Raw genomic sequence first — 20,054 nt, 5'->3', positions numbered from 1 at the left:
GGTTCGCCAGTAGTCACACCTTGCCCTAATCTTGCAAGACAGTGATCCTCACACAACCTTGCAGGTGGCAAGGTTTTTAAACTCTGTTCTGTCCCAAAAAAGGCGAATTGGTCAATTACATGTCTATTAAAGGCTTCTGTTATCCTTCCAACTGTTGCCTTAATATTCCTGTGTTTATGGTTATTTTTGATGGCAGTGATATGGTCTTCTGCTGTTGCGTTCCTTATGAATTTTGTGATTTTATGCTTTATGCTCTGTGCTTTTATGCTTTATGTTTTTATGTTTATATGGGCTCATAGCCGCAATAAACTTTGAACTGAATGTTCCAAGTCCCAAATTGACTTGAAAAATGATAAAACGCAAGGGTGATCTTTGTGCTGCTGAGGGCTTAGAACAGGCATCCCCAAACTTCGGCCCTCCAGATGTTTTGGACTACAATTCCCATCATCCCTGACCACTGGTCCTGTTAGCTAGGGATCATGGGAGTTGTAGGCCAAAACATCTGGAGGGCCGCAGTTTGGGGATGCCTGGCTTAGAATCTGCATTATCTGTCAGTATCTAACATGGTAATGGGTTGTTTCTCATTTCCAGTGGCAAGGGCAGCGTCATGCTGACATGCACAACAGCTGCTTACCTTTGTGTTAAGAGAGCGAACAAGCTCAGGATCCATGCTGTGCATCACCCCGGCAAGCCTTGCTGCCTGGCATTGCAGGGAACTGCCACACACGATCTAATGGCAGATTTTTGCACGTATACCAAACAGCCACAAGGTGGAAGCAGAAATCAAAACTGTGACTTTCGAAACAGTGGTCTGGTGCGGAATGTTGCTTAGCGCATTTGAGCAATTTCATGGAGTGGCCTTTCCCCCTCAGGAACCACAACAATTTGCTAGCTGTGGTCTCATCCAGACCTGCACTTGTCTTGTGCCTAGAAAGCATGAGTCCAAGCAGTTTCCTGCTTGTTCCACCTTTCTAGGCATAGGTCGGTCTGTCTTCTTCTTCTTCTTCTTCTTCTTCTTCTTCTTCTTCTTCTTCTTCTTCTTCTTCTTCTTCTTCTTCTTCTTCTTCTTCTTCCTCGTCTTCTTCTTCTTCTTCTTCTTCTTCTAATACCGCCCTACACTCGCAGGTCTCAGGGCGGTTTACAGAATAAAATCAAAATATAAAACCACAAAATCCAAAAAAAATAAAAAAATAAAAACACCAACCCAATAACCTGCTTTCTCCTGGAAAACCTGCTCTTTAGCGATCAATCGGAGCAAACTTCAATCCGCTTGATAGACATTTGCTCCAACTCGGTGGTAAAGATCGGGTTTCACTGGGGCAAAGCAACAGAGCAAGGGCAAGTCTGGGTGGGCCCTATGTATAACAACATAGGAACAAATTAACTGCTAAATAACAAGGCACCAGCAGCTTGAGGCTGTGTGTAAATCTGTATGCCTTCCTTTGAAAGCATCGCTGGCGCTCAGAGGTAGGAAAGACCCTCCAAAAAGCTTGGTACATTTGTGATTCTAGCACCAGACACAGGGCCGGGAGATCAATGGAAAGGAGCAGGACAAAAAGGGCATATAGCAACAGAAGGGCTCTCAGGGAGGCAAGGGCATGGCACACCCAGCTCTGTCCTCTAATTCCTCACTGCCACCCCTCAGTGTCTGCCACCTGAAGCAGATGCCTCATGTTGCTTAGTGACAGCGTTTCCCAAACTTAAAATAATCGCATACCCCTTTTGAGAATGTCGTCTTACCAGTGCAGTTTTAATAATACTATTTTATCTTTGGATTGTTTTCTGCAGCTAAAAAGACTATGATGAAGTAAAATAAAGAATTCTGCTATCTACCTATGGAACCCTCAAGGGTACACATACCACACTTTGGGAAACACTGTTATACAGTTCAGCATTCAAAATGGCAACGCCAGCACTATGATTTGGAGGACAGGAACTGATACTAGCACACATATGCGCACTTTGCCTGCTGCTCATCCACAAAAAACCAGACAGCGGTAACAAAAACGATGCGTTCCCCCCCCCCCCCCGGACCCAAGAAAACAGAACCTCGCCATTGGCTATGGGAAATAACTTCAGCCAAAAAAAAATATCTGTGGACCTTGTGGGAAAAGTTGATCAATATTAATGTTAGTTCGGGGTGACTGGTGTCTCTTACCTCCTTGGAGAACCCACTCCACAGAATCTTGTTCTCATTGATAAACAGCCTCTCTCCTTTCTTGGCATAAACATTATAGTGTCCAACTTCCTCAAAGACAATGGAGCCGTCCTCTGGTGACAGGTGCCAATTGATGATTGAGTAATTCCCTATCAGGCCCCCAGATTCGTCAAAATCCACTTGCTCTCCCATGTTGTTTGTGAAGTTCAAGTGCCGCAGGTGTTTCAGTACCTATGGAGAAGGACACAGAGACAGGCTGAATCAGGCCATCACTGATACTGGCATCTCTTGATGGACCAACCCTGCTGCGCCAAAAGTAAAAGCCATGAAAATGCCTGAAGTTAGGTAGAAACAGAAATGGCGGCTCGTGCTGCTGAAACGGTGACTTGTCAAATGCTTGTGTTGTTTTAATACATCCTTTTGCAAATGGGTGTGAGATGACATTCCTGCATTGCAAAGGGGTTGGACTAGATCAGGGTTACCCAAACGTGGGTCTCCAGCTGTTTTGGACTACAACTCCCATCACCCCTTGCTAGCAGAACCAGTGATCATGGATGATGGGAACTGTAGTCCAAAACAGCTGGAGACCCAAGTCTGGGAAACCCTGGACTAGATGACGCTTGTGACCCTTCCAATTCTATGATCCCCCCCCCAAAAGGAAAATGAACCTCTTATTTTTGAGAAGGGATAGGGGGCTATAGATGCTGGGGGAAGACTTACGGTATTAGAGACACTTGACTAGCCTCTCTTGAACTGGAAATGACACCATTGTCAGGGAGTTTTCATGGACTAGGGATATTCAGTTCTGTCAGGGAGCATAGGATTTGTAGTTTTCTCTGCCTCCCAATAGTTTTCTTTTCACTTTAACCTTCTCAGAGGTATTTGGGGTGGGGAGAGGGCTGGTAGTGGAAGGGTGTGTGATAAAACAATGTGTTTGGTTGAGATAGTTCAGTTGGTAGCACATGAGACTCTTAATCCCAGAGTTGTGAGTTTGAGTCTCACATTGGGCAAAAGATTCATCCATTGCAGAGGGTTGGACTACTAGATGGCTCTTGTGGTCCCTTCCAACTCTATATGATTCTATGGTTCTAAATACAGTGGACCCTCAAGTTACGTACCACTCTGGATATGTAACTTTCGGGTTGCGAACGCGGCAAACCTGGAAGTGTATACTTCTGGGTTTCACCACGCGAGCATGCGCAAAAGCGCTCTGTGCACCATGTGCGTGCGCAGAAGCGCTCTATCATGCCACCTGCGTGTGCAGAAGCAGCGCCTCCAGTTACAGACTTTTCAGGTTAAGTACGGACCCCCGGAACGAATTTAATTCATATACGGAGGGTCCACTGTACTTTTTAAAAAAACCTCTCAAGTCTTTTCAAGTATTTCCATGGTATGCTTGAAAATGAACGCGAATACATACTTTTTTTTTAAAGTGAGCTAAATTGTGTGATGATTTTTTAAATTAAAAATACACCAAAATGTGTTTATGCCAGCTTTCAGATTTAAGAATTTCCAGGGTGCCTCACACCATTAAAATACAGTATCAAGATAAAAACCGTAGCAGAACAGTAAAACCTGAGCAGAACAAAAAAAACCAACAACCAACAGTACTTGTCAAAAACTAGTACCTTAAAACGAGCTTAAAGAGGCAAATTGGTCAGCCTGGTTAAATGAAAAAGTCTTTGTCTGGTGTTAAAAGAACGTTGAGAAGAAAAATAGTACACACAGGGTACCACAACTGAAAAAGCACCACAACACATTTGTTTCATGTGGTCTGAGGGCTGACTCCCACCCCCCCTCTGTCTCACACACACTTTTTAAAACAAGTACCAGCTGCTCAAAGTGGCTAAAAATGCTACTCTTATCATTCACATTGAACATTTAGTTGCAGAAGAGTTAAATGATGTGTTGATGTGCTGTCCCAACTAGAAATATTGTAGTAGTGGCTATTGACATGGGTGAAAAGGGACGACTATCTGTTCCTGCCTGCAATGTTCCTGAGAACCTTGAAAAATGCCAGGGGTGGGATGGGGGCAGCCATGATTTTTCCAGTACAACATTCTTGGTTGGGACAGTACGCCTTCATGTGCCATTATTCTCCAGCCACATTTTCAACATACGGTACATGTGACATGACAGGAGTTGCACTTTTTAGTGCCTGTGGTTTTTGTTTTGTTTTGTTTTAAGTACAAGTCAGATCTCAGACCAGCTTGTATTCTTAGTACTGTAGTTAAAAATAAACACGACATATGTGTGCAGGTTTTGGGTGTGTGTGTAGGTAAATCCGCATGGAAATGGGACAGGACATATGAACACACGTAAAAGGGACACAGTCTGCCTCAAGACTGGCCCATCCATCCTTAATGATTACTTTAGTATCCAGACAGACTTGTGCAAAAAGGCAGTCCTTTAGTAGATCGGTTGCTTAATTTCTGTGAAACAGGCTAATATTAGATATAAGGCCTGTAATAACTTAGTCCGAAAAAGGTAAGAATTTAACCAGGCATCCCCAAACTTTGGCCCTCCAGATGTTTTGGACTACAATTCCCATCTTCCCCAACCACTGGTCCTGTTAGCTAGGGATCATGGGAGTTGTAGGCCAAAACATCTGGAGGGCCGCAGTTTGGGGATGCCTGCTCTAACCACTATGCCACACTGGTATAGCATTACTCAAATCACTCAAATACATAAACTAGTCTGACAGTTTTGCACATAGAAGATAACGCAGGGCTCTGTTCAGTGGTAGGCAATATATTTTTGCACATGGTATATCCTGGTTCAATCATTGGCATCCCCAGTTCAAAGGATGCACAGAAGCCTTTCGGAGAAGAGGACAAGTCAAGCTGTCTCCCGCTTAACTAATGTGAGAACATTTGTTTGCCTGAATTTAACTAACAAAAATACTGTTTTCTTAAACGTTATGGTAGCTTTTCAGAGAACAGTTTTCAAAGAGAAAGGCAAAAAACAAACTACTATATACTATAGTTACTCGAAACACAGCAATGCTGGTTTTCCCTGATGTGCTCCAAGCCACAGAGGGGACAAGGAAGTCTTCACCCAATGTGCTTTACCTGACTTGCTTCTCTGCACTTGCAACCCCCACCCCCAAATCGTCTTCAGTGATGCTGCCATCCACACATGCGCAAGGGATGCCTCAAATGTCCACCCACTCAGCTTAACCGCACCTTACATTTTTCAAATTGGATGGAAGCTGGTTTGAGGGAAAAGGCATCAAACAGCAGTATTTCTCAAGAAACTATAGGATATAGATGGATTGTGGCTGACGTTCATGTACACTTGAGATAAAAATTGCCCGGCTTCTTAGATTGTCATCCCAAATCTTTACTTTTCTGGTCTATCACCACCACAGTTATTAACACTGGGCTTCAGCAAATGCTTTAATTAGACAGCGCCTATATGATACTGAGCGTCAGAATAATTTGGCCACAATAAGGAAATTATGTCCATGGTATGATTCTTTTCCATCTAGTCGTTTTGATATGTTGGCACCCTATTTGCAAAATTTAACAATTCCAATACACAGATGTGCTTTCACTTACGCAAGATTACATATACTGCCTTCAGCTGTACTTGAGGGTCGATTTCAAAAAATTCCGCTTATGTCCATGTGGAGATGGCAGTATTGAATCAATAGCTCATGTGCTTCTAGCTTGCACTCTTTATAAAGATTTGAGGAGTGAGGTTATTACCCCTCTATTATTGTCCATGCTGCGTTGCTCAATCATTGCCACTGTGTCCTTTCTTCTAGCAGATCAAGATAACCAGGTGACTGCAAAAACTGCAAATTTTTTAGCAGGGGCAATTAGAATAAGATCTATTATTTGATTATTGACGTAAACCTCCAGTTTTTACCTCTGTCTTCAGTACATTGTGTTTTATTTTATTGCTACGGCTAGTGGCTGATGCAAATAAAGATTCTTCTTCATGTGCGCTTGGAGTCGAATAGCAAGGGTGAGAAAGCACTGGAACCTGAGTAAAGGCTAATGTGTGCACAGCCTGAAATAATATACAAATAATATAATAATTTATTATTTATACCCCACCCATCTGGCTGGGTTTCCCCAGCTACTCTGGGCGGCTTCCAACAGAAAAATAAAATAAAATAATCTATTAAACATTAAAAGCCTCCCTAAACAGGGCTGCCTTCAGATGTCTTCTAAAAACCTGGTAGCTGTTTTTCTCTTTGACATCTGATGGGAGGGCGTTCCACAGGGCAGGCCCCACCACCGAGAAGGCCTGGTTCCCTGCAACTTGGCTTCTCGCAACGAGGGAACTGCCAGAATGCTTTGGGGTATAGCAAACCTAACTATTATAGGCTGTTACAGTTCTAATTCAACTTCTATTTGCACTCAGTGCACACAAAGCAAAGAAACTGAAAAAGCAAGAGATATAGCTCTGAATGAACCCCAATACCTGATGAAGAGCTGCATGAAAGCCAAAAACCTTGTGACTTTTAAAAAAAGGATTCTCTCATTAAAGATACTAGTTTCTACTATTCTATTACCCTCATTCTAGTTTCGCTAGTGCTGCAATGGCATTTGTCTAACATTAACTTGTCATGAAAATGGAAATATGACAGGAGCAAGGCGGGGGGGGGGAGATAGCAAATGTTATCAAAATCAGGAGAGGCAGTAAAACCTGGACAATCTGCATAGTCCATCTGCTCACGCTCAGCTAATGGCCAACCTGAAACACACCTGACGCATTTGTTTCCAAACAAATATTCTCACATTAGTTAAGCGGGAGACAGCTTGACTTGTCCTCTTCTCTGAAAGGCTTCTGTGCATCTTTTGAACTGGGGATGCCAATGATTGAACCAGGATATACCATGTGCAAAAATATATTGCCTACCACTGAACAGAGCCCTGCGTTATCTTCTATGTGCAAAACTGTCAGACTAGTTTATGTATTTGAGTGATTTGAGTAGTGCTATACCAGTGTGGCATAGTGGTTAGAGCAGGCATCCCAAAACTGTGGCCCTCCAGATGTTTTGGCCTACAACTCCCATGATCCCTAGCTAACAGGACCAGTGGTCGGGGAAGATGGGAATTGTAGTCCAAAACATCTGGAGAGCCGAAGTTTTGGGATGCCTGGGTTAGAGTGTCAGGCCTGGGAGACCAGGGTTCAAGTCCCCACTCAGCTATGAAGCTCACTGCCTCTCAGCCTAACCTACCTCGCAGGGTTGTTGTGAAGATTAGAGGAGTAGGAGGACCATGTGCACTGCTTTGAGCTCCTTAAAGAAAAAGGAAGGCTATAAATGCAACATACTGTATACATATGTATGTATCAAAGGGTGGCATTCAACACTAGTCCTACTCAGAGCAGACCTATTAAAGTAAATATACATGACTAAGGTTCATTAGTTTCTATGGGTCTACGCCGAGTAGGGCTTAGCAGAATAAATGTGTACCTAATACAAATAACGAAACTGACAGTAGACAGCGGCTGTAATGAAGATTAAACTTTTCCTCCACCTAAAGTGGCGATAAGCCAAAACTAATTTCTAGTTTACTATTTCTGCATATTTGTCTGCCTTGATGATCTCTGTGAGTGGCCAGCGAATTACCAAAATAATGTTGTTGATCTCCTGAAAGGTGGCACCATCTTTTCTGCTTTTGGAATATAAAATCATCAAGAGTTTGAGAAGTTTACACCCCACAAAACTAGAGTGGACAGGATGGAGAAACCATCTGAAGTCAAATCTGATATTTTGAATTTAGAGCGAAAATTTGTAGCTGTGAGTTGATGGATGATGCACCTTGAGACATAAAGTCTCTCTCTGTAAATTTGCTCTGTGATCTACTGCCAACTCTAATAAGTGTTATGGTTTGCTTCCTATATCCTCTTGCTTCTATATCTGTAAGCAAACTATTACTAAGACAACATAATTCTTTTGTGCTTTCCCATCCAAATGAATCTCCAAGGGCAGTTCGATTTTTCTAGAAAAAGAGGTGCCAGAACTCATCATGAACACCTCCCTTGTTCTCTTATAATGGCAATGGTGCCCATCTGAGAGGAACTGAGTTCAAGCTGGAAAAAATCCCTGTCCAAGTGTTGCCCGGGCACATCTCACCCTGGGGGGGGAGTGAGAACTGTGTAACATAATAAAATATTTGGATCGGAGTCCAATTTATCAAAGGGAAGAGGAAATGTAAGGAATTGCTCCCTCGCACCAGGGATGCTTCTAGACATAGGTGGTCTTAGTGCACCTATTCATGGCTGTTTTGCTTCAAACAAGAAGTGGTATAGCAGGATTGCTTCCAGATGAATGGAATTCAAATGATATTCAGCAGCTAAGAAAGCAGTGTCTAGCCCAAATATTGGGCAGGGTGATTTACATCTGAAGCATGGCATGGGGGAAAGGTCCAGTGAGAGCTGGACCATACAGAAAGCTGATCGCCGAAGAACTGATGCTTTTGAATTATGGTGCTGGAGGAGACTCTTGAGAGTCCCACAGACTGCAAGAAGATCAAACCTATCCATTCTGAAGGAAATCAGCCCTGAGTGCTCACTGGAAGGACAGATCCTGAAGCTGAGGCTCCAATACTTTGCCCACCTCATGAGAAGAGAAGACTCCCTGGAAAAGACCCTGGTGTTGAGAAAGATGGGGGGCACTAGGAGAAGGGGACGACAGAGGACGAGATGGTTGGACAGTGTTCCCAAAGCCACCAACATGAGTCTGACCAAACTGCGGGAGGCAGTGGAAGACAGGAGCGCCTGGCATGCTCTGGTTCATGGGGTCACGAAGAGTCAGACACAACTAAACGACTAAACAACAATGGGGGAAAGGGTTAAATGCGCACACACACCAGCTTTAATCCTCACTGTGATCAGCCTGTGGCTGCAACTGGGGTGACACTGATGTAAAGACAATGCTATTTGGAAAGGTTAAAGTGACAGAGTTGACTCCAACAGAGGAGAGACAGACCACAGAGAACAAAATGGTAGGAGGGATCTATACTGACCATAACCAGCAACATTCCCCTTCCCCTCGGAAAGTACTGGAACAGCTGCACAATGGGTCATCTTTACCTATGGAGACTGTGCACTTGTTCCTTTGTGCTTTGTGTCAGAAGATTGAGGGGGAAAGCTCAAGAGCAGGGCGTTTTACTCACAATAACATGCAGATGCCTCAAAAAGAGTGAGTGAACAAAGTGTGGCTATTCCATAACACATGACCGTTGTGGAAGCAGCTCGGGAATGATGTGCTGCGGTAGAGCTCACCAATCACAGTCCTCTAATCCAAGCCCACGGCTGCAATCACTTACAATTCTACACATTTCTATGCAGAAGTCCCACTGTGTTCACTTACCTTCCAAGTTAAGAGTGCTTGCTTCAAAATAAATCCCATTGAAATGGATGGGACTTTTTTTTCTGAGGAAAGAGGGCTAGGATTGTACCTTTATCTCTGTCCTTAGCTGAACCAACCCACTGAGGGCTACTGAAAATGCCAACCCCTCCCCTCTCTTCCTCTTTCATTGAAGAAAGGAAAACCAATGGGGGGGGGGAAAGCAATGAAGTAGAATGTCCTTCATTATTTAATGTAATAGTAAACAGCACCCTCTTTCCTTTGCATTAACATCCTCATAAATCCTTTCCTCTGTGTGTGATAAATGATAATGACCCTGGCCGGTATCATGGTTTTAAAAGCAGGTGCTCAACACAGGAAAGGCAAAGAAGAGTTTCTGTTCTTGTCAATCGGAAGCAGATGCTGAAAGATTAGATGTCCTTCTCCATGAGCATCATTTCAAACCAGCAGCCCCCCGTCATTTGCCCCATGGTCTTTTTAAAACAAGACCTTTTGTTTCATATTACTAGCCTAATATACTAATTTTACCCCTTTAGCCCTTGCACAGAGTTGCCCTGAATGAACTGGGCTTCTTTTTAAAACGCCGCTGAATTGATTCCTTGGCATTTATGTTTCTATCTTTAGTTACAAAACATACATGACAAGCCCTTAACAGTGAATTGTTTTGGCTAATCATTGACAGTCTGTAACCTATAAAAAGCTGCAAAAGTCACACAGTGATAAGGGCAGAGGATGTGGATTTTTTTTAAAAAAAATGCTTTAGAAAAAAAGAAAGCATTCGTTCAAGAGGAAGGCAAAGGTGATATATTATTAAGGGAAGTGCCCTATCCGTTGTGAAATGCACAATGGGTCATCTTTACCTATTGGAGACTGTGCACTTGTTCCTTTGTGCTTTGTGTCAGAAGATTGAGGGGGAAAGCTCAAGAGCAGGACATTTTACTCACAATATCATGCAGATGCCTCAAAAACAGTACGCCTTGGTGCAAACATTGCGTTTTATTTTTCCTCATAAAAATGAATAATGGGGGGAGGGGCAAAAGGGATGTTTATGGGGTACCACTAGAGTGGGGGTACTATTGACTCTCTTGTGGAGGAGGCATGTATGTATACTAGGGTTGCCATATTTCAGAAAATGAAAATCCAGACAAAAATGTTGACTTTTTGGGGGAGGAGGGGGTGTCAAAGTTGTTGAGCTTTTCCCCCAGCTAGTTTTAATAAAATAAAAAGGTAAAGGTAAAGGGACCCCTGACCATTAGGTCCAGTCGTGACCGACTCTGGGGTTGCGCGCTCATCTCGCATTATTGGCCGAGGGAGCCAGCGTATAGCTTCCAGGTCATGTGGCCAGCATGACAAAGCCGCTTCTGGCAAACCAGAGCAGCACACGGAAACGCCGTTTACCTTCCCGCTGTAGAGGTACCTATTTATCCACTTGCATTTTGACGTGCTTTCGAACTGCTAGGTTGGCAGGAGCTGGGACTGAGCAACGGGAGCTCAGCCCCATCACAGGGATTCGAACCGCCGACCTTCTGATCAGCAAGCCCTAGGCTCAGTGGTTTAACCACAGCGCCACCTGGGTCACCTGGGTTAATAAAATAGGCACACACGAAAACCCCACTTACAACATGGGTTGCCATACATTAAAATTTTCACCCGGACACCATTTTTGGAATCAAAATCCCACCAATGTCCAGGATTTTCCGGACGTATGGCAGCCCTTTTTTAGCCTGCAGAATGTTTGAAGATGACTTTGCAGGAGGAATGACAATGACTAGGGCAGTGGTTGGGACAGGAGGGCAGGGGCACAAAGGGTGCTTCTTTGTGGCAGTTCATCGAGGACTCACAAGCTGCTCATGCGAAGTTGTTGTTTTTTTGCAGCATCCACACAACGTAGCTCTAATCAAATTGCCTTTCTCTCTCTCTCTCTCTCTCTCTCTCTCTCTCTCTCTCTCTCTCTCTCTCTCTCTCTCTCTCCATTAATTCAGATTTACCATTTCTGCAGAAAATCCATCAACTAAAAAGGCCCTGCAGAAACAGTAAATCTGGATCAAATGGAAAAATCTGAGGATGGCATCCTATAGATGCTACACAAAACTAGCATGCAAGAGTAGCACAAGTCCATAATAAACTGCTATGTGGAAGCACCAATATGTCTGGGTATGTGCGGGTTTCCTGGAGAGCATCGTCTCAGTCCTTCTGTTCCAGCCATCCATACTGCACAGTTGTCATTCCCCCCCCCCCTGCAAAACCATCTCCAAACATTCTGTAGGCTACATACATACATACATACATACATACACGCTATACCATTAAAGCACACTGATGCAGGGTCCCACTTGGATACAATTCTATGACAATATATGCAATGTTAATCCTATTCAGAGTAGACCTGCTCCGTTAAAATTAGTAGACATTACTAACTTGGGTACATAAACTTTTCTGGGTCTATTCTGGAGAGGACTAATTGTTGGATACAACCCATAGCATTTTTAAAAAACACATTTATAAATAATCTTCCATACCAATCTCAAGATGGGTTACAGCCTTAGAAGACCGTCTAGTAAGCTTGATTTTTTTTATTTTTATAAAAAAAATTGTAGTTCGCAAGGTGCTAAGAAGGCAAGTCTATGCACATTTACTTGGGAGTACACTCCATTTAGCTCAGTGATACTTACTGCTGGGCAAACATGTGTGAAGGACTTTACTAAGCTATCAGTCATGATACTGGACAAACTGCAGTTCTGCATGCCACCAAAAAACAACCATCAAATAGGCGAAGAGACTGAATGCTGAATGGCAGCTTCTTTTGTGAATGAATGCTCCATGTGGCTATAGGGCTTGCTAATCAGAAGGTCAGCAGTTCAAATCCCCGTGACGGGGTGGGTGAGCTCCCATTGCTCGGTCCCTGCTCCTGCCAACCTAGCAGTTCGAAAGTATGTCAAAGTGCAAGTAGATAAATAGGTACCGCTATGGTGGGAAGGTAAACGGCGTTTCCGTGCGCTGCTCTGGTTCGCCAGAAGCGGCTTAGTCATGCTGGCCACATGACCTGGAAGCTGTAAGGCAGCTCCCTCAGCCAGTAAAGCGAGACGAGCACCGCAACCCCAGAGCCGTCCGCAACTGGACCTAAGTCCCCCATCAGAGGACGAGATGGTTGGACAGTGTTCTCGAAGCTACGAACATGAGTTTGACCAAGCTGTGAGAGGCAGTGGAAGACAGGAGTGCCTGGCGTGCTCTGGTCCATGGGGTCACGAAGAATCAGACATGACTAAACAACAAGTCCCCCATTTGTGGCACTGTAATGGTCTGGGTCCTGTCCTGACTCAGACACAACCGAGAAACAGAGCTGTGTATCATCAACATGCCAGTGAAGCCTCTCTCCAAATTTTCCAGTGACCATTCCCCACGGCCTCATATAGGTGTTAAAATTGGGGACCAAATAACACCCTTTGGGACCCCACAACAAAAATGTCATGGGGCTGATGCTACTCTGAAACTATAGTCATTTATGGATTAACCCATATCTTAAGATCCATATCCCGCTCTGTTATTTCCAGTCAATACATCACCTTAAATTGTGAACTCCTAAATCCCTTTCCATTTCTGTTATAGCGATTCCTGTCACGGCATTCATTGTGTGGTTTTTCCCAAATCATCTCCTATATTTACAGTATTTCCTATCTTGCTGTCAACCATAATTTCAACCATACACTCTTACTTTCCTCCTTCCAAGTACAAAATAATACCGGTATATATTGTGCTAGTGACAGTAAAACCATGACACATCATGATGGTCAGTGGTCCCATCTTTATCCAATTTTAAGCATCAGGCAAAAGCTTTCCCTTTTCCTCAGCTTTCAGCTCTTAATTTGAAGTGAGGCAGCATCTGTAAAACCTGCCTTTTAATTGTACAGGGGTGTGTGTGTGTGTGTGTGTGTGTAATTTAGGTTTTTAATTAGCTGTGTTTTTTGTAATTGGTTTTACTGTTTGTAAAGTTGCTTTGAGTTGCTTTTTTGAGGAAAGCAACTGATAAATAATAATAATAATAATAATAATAATAATAATAATAATACTATTCACACATGCAAACCACGTGCTCTACAACTAATCTATCAGACCCACTACTTTTTTCCTAAGACTGAAAACAATATAGACTTTGAATTATTTTATATACAGTGGTGCCTCGCAAGACAAATTTAATTCGTTCCGCGAGTCAATTCGTCTTGCGAAAAATTCGTCTTGCGAATCGCAGTTTCCCACAGGAACGAATTGAATTTTTTTTTTGCCCATAGGAACGCATTAATTAAATTTCAATGCATTCCTATGGGAAACCGCGATTCGCAAGACGAATTTTTCGCAAAATGGATTCGTCTTGCGAGTCACCATCAGATCACAAGATGCATTCGTCTTGCAGGGCATTCGTCTTGCGAGGTACCACTGTATATATAAAAAATCCCTGGTAAAGTCCATCTATTGATTAATGGAAAGTCAAATGTCACTTCATGAAGTGCACCAGTGTTTTACAGAGATTAATCTGTTGAAATAAGTGTTTCGGTGACGCTCAGGAGTTTCCCATCAGATGAACCCAGTGACACAGAGTCAAACTACCAGCCTCCCTCTGCGAATATTTTATGGGTGACTTGCTAAGTCATCTGCTAAAACTCCTCATAATTTAAACAACACCAGAACAAAACAGCCAGTTCCCACAAAACAAGAGTGCCACTTGCTTTCTGCACACGGCCATCGACTCTGGTACATGCGCAGATGGAGAACTTCAGGGTGAACTTTATATGGGGATAGCTAAAAACACTGAACTTGCTGCACACATCTTGCTACCTGATGTGGGGGGGGGGAATCCTCTCCTTTATACAGTGGTACCTCGGGTTACAAATGCTTCAGGTTACAGACTCTGCTAACCCAGAAATAGTACCTCAGGTTAAGAACTTTGCTTCAGGATGAGAACAGAAATCGTGCTCCTGCGGCGCGGCGGCAGCAGGAGGCCCCATTAGCTAAAGTGGTGTCTCAAGTTAAGAACAGTTTCAGGTTAAGAATGGACCTCCAGAATGAATTAAGTTCTGAACCAGAGGTACCACTGTAGTACAATGTACTCTGGAGGTTACCAACCCAGTGCTCATGAATGCCCTCATTAGCAACCCCAGGATGGAGAGACCCAGACCCTCAGCTTTCATCACCAATCCCACAGCAGTGAGAAACTTCAGGGATTCTGTTTCCTTTGAATGAAAGTCACTGGAGACTGTGGTGTCTTCGTGACATATGATTTTATTGACACATCTATACAAGCTGAACATAAAATGGGGTGCTAATCCTGCCGGCCCCTCCAACAGATCTTGTTCCACCAGTGAGTTTCTAGGAGGGGTTCAAAACAGGGAGCAAGTCAAGCCTCTGTGTCTTCCCAGCTTTAGACAAGACTAGCCAAAAACTGGGCTCTGGTGTATTATTATCCAACACCTTGTATGACATGGCCTTAAGCCAGGAGAGGTGGGGCAGGCCTGCACTCTACTTCTGAAAGCATTCACTGCTCAGGACCTCAATATATTAAGGACCACCTCTCCCCATATGAACCGGCCCAAACCCAGCGCTTGTCATCTGAGGCCTTTCTCTGTGTCCCCCGTCCCTGAGAGGTTTAGAGGTTGGCAGCATGAGAATGGGGCCTTTTGGTGGTGGCTCCCTGGTTGTAGAATGCTCTCCCCAGAGAGGCTTGCCTGGTGCCATCATTACACGTCTTTAGGTGCCAGGTGAAAACATTCCTCTTTATCCAGACCTTTGGCCATTAAACAATCCATGGCTTTTAAAAAGTGGGGGCGGGGGACTGTTATTATTTCTTTTTCTGTGGTTGTTTTATTTATTATTATTATTATTATTATTATTATTATTATTATTATGCTATGTAAATTATGCTTTTAACGTTGTACTGTGCCCTGGAATCTTCAGATAAAAGGCGGTATAAAATTTGAATATGAACAAGAAAGAAATCACAAGCTAGCTGCTTAAAAGCCAACAGGCCAACTCTCTAGTCATGTAAATAAGATGCTTAACAGCCTTGAAAACAGCCATCAACTGAACTAAGAGACTGGTTTGACCACTTCAGTAGTTCCATCTACTACAGCAGGCATGTCCAACAGGTAGATCGTGATCTACCGGTAGATCACTGGACGTCTACAGTAGATCACTGGTAGCTCCCCCCAAAGAAGCTGAACAACTGTGGCTCCCCTTTAAAAAGCTCAACATTTTACCCCCTCCCTGAAAAAACTCAACAACTTTGACCCGAACCCCAAAAAAGGGGGTAGATCACTGCCAGTTTTTAACTCCGTGAGTAGATGGCAGTCTCTTGGGAGTTGGCCACCCCTGTACTACAGAATCCCATCCTACAGATATAATACCACAGACATGGAGGGGACCAAACACGGCATCCAAACCAACCCCCTCAATCCTATAACAATACCATGCCTCTAAAATCCAGGTGCAGCTCACCACATCAAGAGGGTGGGTGGGGATGCAGTACTCATTATGATGCACAGACATAAAAACCTACCCTTAGAGATACCAGAGAGGAAGAACAAAATACCGTATCATTGAATGAAAGTGTATTATTGTTTACAGGTACCTAGGTAGCCGTGTTGGTCTGACGTAGTCGAAACAAAAAATAAAAAAAATCCTTCCAGTAGCACCTTACAGACCAACTAAGTTTGTCATAGGTATGAGCTTCCATGTGCATGCACACTTCTTCAGATTCAGTGTATTATTGTATTATTTAATGAAAGTGTATGTGTCCCACACACATACAGATTTTTAAAAAAGAAATATACAGTGGTGCCTTGGTTTACAACCATAATCAGTTCCGGAGGTCTGTTTGTAAACCAAAACAGGTTGTAACCCAAGGCACACCTTCGCCAATGGGGCCTCCAAATTTTGTTTGTAATCCTCCCCAAAAAGGGTTGTAATCCAAAAAAAAAGGTTGCAAACTGGGACATGCACTTCCAGGTTTCACGTGTTTGTAATCAAAAATGTAAGCAAACCAAGACGTATGCAAACCAAGGTACCACTGTATATGATTCTTCAGCTCATCTGGTATCTACAAGCCCTAGAGCAGCCCCACATTCAACTTGCTGAGCTACCACCCCACCTCCTTTTTCAATGGGTGGGAGAGAGCAGAACAGATGGAGGCATGGCAGAATGAATCACCCACATGGCAATGCTGGAGAGGCAACGCTCATTTGCCACACTAACCGGATCTTCTCCTTGGGTGAATCCTTCCTGTGAAGGTTTAGCCCTAATGTGCTGAACCAGAGATTTAGGGAGCTCCTGAGACGCTGAAGAAACAGAGAAGAGAACAGAAGGAATAGGAAAGCTTTTTGAAGGACATAAAAAGGAGGAGTGCATGAAACCTGAAAGATTAAGTGGAGAGGAATAACAGAATGATGAAGTGAGGTGGGTGGAAGTGGATGAATGGGTGGATCACTAAACAAACCAATGTAGCAGAGAGGGAGAAAGGTAGTAGAACTGACTCAAAATGTGAGCTAGAGCAAGTATTTTCAGCCTTTCCAGACCCAGGACCTACTTTTAACCCAAACATGCATTTCTGGACCCATTTCTTTATCATTTACCATATATTTGCATGGTGGTGGTGCTCCTGTGGCAACCTACCTTGGTTCAAGCCGTGACTCAACAGTTGAAGACCAGTGAGCTAAATGATTTGTCTCCCTGCCATGTCCTCCTCTGCCCTAACCCCTGAAGAGAGTCTCCTCTTCCTGTATGCCGATATATGCCATGATGGCTCCTATGTGTCCTTTGACAACAAAAACAGGGGTGGGGTGTTGCCAAGCATAGCCTATCAGTGTTTCTCAAACTTGGGTGTCCAGCTGTTGTTCAACTACAACTCCAATCATCCCTAGCTAGCAGAACCAGTGTCATGGATGATGGGGGTTGTAGCCCAACAACATTGGCTGGAGACCCAAGTTTGAGATACACTGGCTTACACGGTTGCGTCTGTGAAACCAGAGGGGAATGTATCACCCAACACTCCACACCTCCCATGGTTAGGCTCTTGCTAAAAGCACTGAAGAATGTTGACCTTTAACAATGCATATATTGTGTTCAATTTTGTAACTGCAGCGAAAAAATTTACCTGCCATGCTTCCACTTTCTTGATGTCAGCACATGACCCATTGGTGAACAGTCCTTTCCCAGGGGTGCAAGTGTATATATCCTGCAAAGCATGGGCAATGGAGTATACGGCCAAGTAGACATTGTAGGATATCCGCAGGTGAGTATAATCCATGTAGGGAGTCTCCACACTGGAGATATTTTCGTGCCCAGTACAGGGGGCACGGAAGGCACTTGTGCCATTTCCAACTCCAATGCCTTCTTCGCGGCTCTTCTGGAAAGAAGCAGAACCTGGATAATTTTTGTTGCTATCTGCCAGGTAGCAGTTAAAAGTCTCCTCCCAAAACTCTTTGATAAATCCATTGTTAACAGATTTCCTCGGATTCACCTTCCGCAGAAATTTGCGGAAGCCCGAGATCTGCCCTGCCTTCAGAGCAAATCCAATTGTGCCACCCATGACATGGAAGAACTCTGGCATAGCTATCAGCGAAGAGCTGGCCCAGGCTTCACTGGCCAGCCAAATCCTGCCAGTGATGTTACGCGTGACAATCTCTTTGATCAGGGGTTCCAGATCCGGCCCACTTGAGAAAACGACTATCACCTTCGCTGTGGAATTCTCAATGACTTTCACCACCTGCTGGATCTGGTCCTCGGGCAAGTACTGTGCGATGAGCTCACTGAAGTCAATGCAGATGTTTCTCTCCTCGGTCTCTTCTCTGAACTTTTCGATTCCCGGCCGTCCGTAATTGTCATCTGCTGCAATGGTGCCCACCCAGTTCCAGCGGAAGTACTCGACAATGTCTGCCATGGCGGTGGCCTGATGTTCGTCGTTGGGTATGGTACGCAGGAAAGATTTGTACTCGTTCCTGTTGCTCAGCAGACGGCTGGATGAAGCATAGCTAACCTGCGAGTGGGGACAGCGAAGAAGCGGTTAAGCAAACCGAGTAAAAGCAGCAAGTCAGCAAAAACAATTCGTAAAAGGTTTCCTTTGCTCTTGCCGTCTTGGAATTCTTAGGGTGTATGAGGAAAACGATGCCCCAAACACAAATATTTAAAACGTTCTAAAGGTCTTATAGGGGACCTAGGTGGCGCTGTGGGCTAAACCACTGAGCCTAGGGCTTGCTGATCAGAAGGTCGGCGGTTCGAATCCCTGTGACGGGGTGAGCTCCCGTTGCTTGGTCCCAGCTCCTGCCAACCTAGCAGTTCGAAAGCACATCAAAATGCAAGTAGATAAATAGGAACCGCTATAGCGGGAAGGTAAACGGCGTTTCCATGTGCTGCTCTGGTTTGCCAGAAGCGGCTTTGTCATGCTGGCCACAAGACCTGGAAGCTATACGCCGGCTCCCTCGGCCAATAATGCGAGATGAGCGCGCAACCCCAGAGTCGGTCACGACTGGACCTAATGGTCAGGGGTCCCTTTACCTTTAAAGGTCTTATAGTCGGTCTTTCCACTGGCTTACCTCAAACTTTGTCTTGTGCTCCTTCTACTAAGGTGCAAAATACCCAGAATTATATAGACAAAAAGGTTGGGCGTAACTATTTATTCCCCCCAACGTACGGTATGCTTGAAATTGAATTCTCAGTGGGAAGCTGGAATTAGAGTTTATAGGCAGCTGAGACTGTAAAATTAAGAAGTCCGACAATAAGATGGAAAAATGGATAGAAATGAAGCATCCTTCTCCTTTCCTCATAGGGGAAAAACTTACACTTTGCCTCCTCTACTCTTGACAGAAACGAAAGGGAGGAAACCAAGGACTGATCAGGATACCGCCCTGAGATCTCAAGTTATAGGGCGGTATATAAATTCAATAAATAAATAAAATGAATAAATCTAGGCTACTGGGCAGGTCCACACTATATGTTTGAAGTGCATCCAACAGAAATGGAAATCTCATGCTTTCCCCAGATAATCCTGGGAACTGTAGTTTCCCCCCAGACTCACAAACCCCAATACCAATAACAAACTACAGTTCCCATGATTCTCTTGGAGAAAGTCATGTGCTGTAAAATGTGCATTGTATAGGCTTTAAATGTATTATCAATGAAGCTGCATGTGCAGAGGTGCTGCAATGGATAGGAGATGAAACTGGTCACTGGTTATAGGTGGAAGAGAGCCTAAAACTGGGCTGCACAATGACTTTGAAATAGAGCACATACAACCCGCAGATGTGAAGTTGACAGGGGCAGGTTTTAATTAGGGTGCTAAACAAGATTGTGTAGCACACAGGGACCACAAATGGGTCAATTCTGAGCATAGTTTAATTCTTAATTCCTGTTCCCAGAGAACTCCGGGAATTGCATCTCTGTGAAGGAATTAGGGGTCCTGCCCACCTAGCAGTTCGAAAGCACATCAAAGTGCAAGTAGATAAATAGGGACCGCTCCGGCGGGAAGGTAAACGGCGTTTCCGTGCGCTGCTCTGGTTCGCCAGAAGCAGCTTTGTCATGCTG

General features: G+C 44.1%; 1 protein-coding gene across 1 annotated transcript in view; it reads right to left on the bottom strand.

Annotated features, from left to right (window-relative positions):
- Nucleotides 1-20,054, bottom strand: part of CASR (calcium sensing receptor) — a 47,462-nt gene that overhangs the window by 5,587 nt on the left and 21,821 nt on the right. The window contains exons 4-5 of the mRNA XM_060269210.2: nt 17,629-18,510; nt 2,159-2,389 (exon numbers count right to left, since the gene is read on the bottom strand). Coding sequence (XP_060125193.1) covers nt 2,159-2,389; nt 17,629-18,510 — 1,113 coding nt within the window. The remainder of the gene's footprint in view (nt 1-2,158; nt 2,390-17,628; nt 18,511-20,054) is intronic.

Source organism: Zootoca vivipara, chromosome 15 (assembly GCF_965207765.1).
Source record: "Zootoca vivipara chromosome 15, rZooViv2.hap1.1, whole genome shotgun sequence".
Classification (NCBI taxonomy): Eukaryota; Metazoa; Chordata; class Lepidosauria; order Squamata; family Lacertidae; genus Zootoca; species Zootoca vivipara.
The sequence above is the reverse complement of the archived record's forward strand: the minus strand, read 5'-3'. Positions and strand labels throughout refer to the sequence as shown.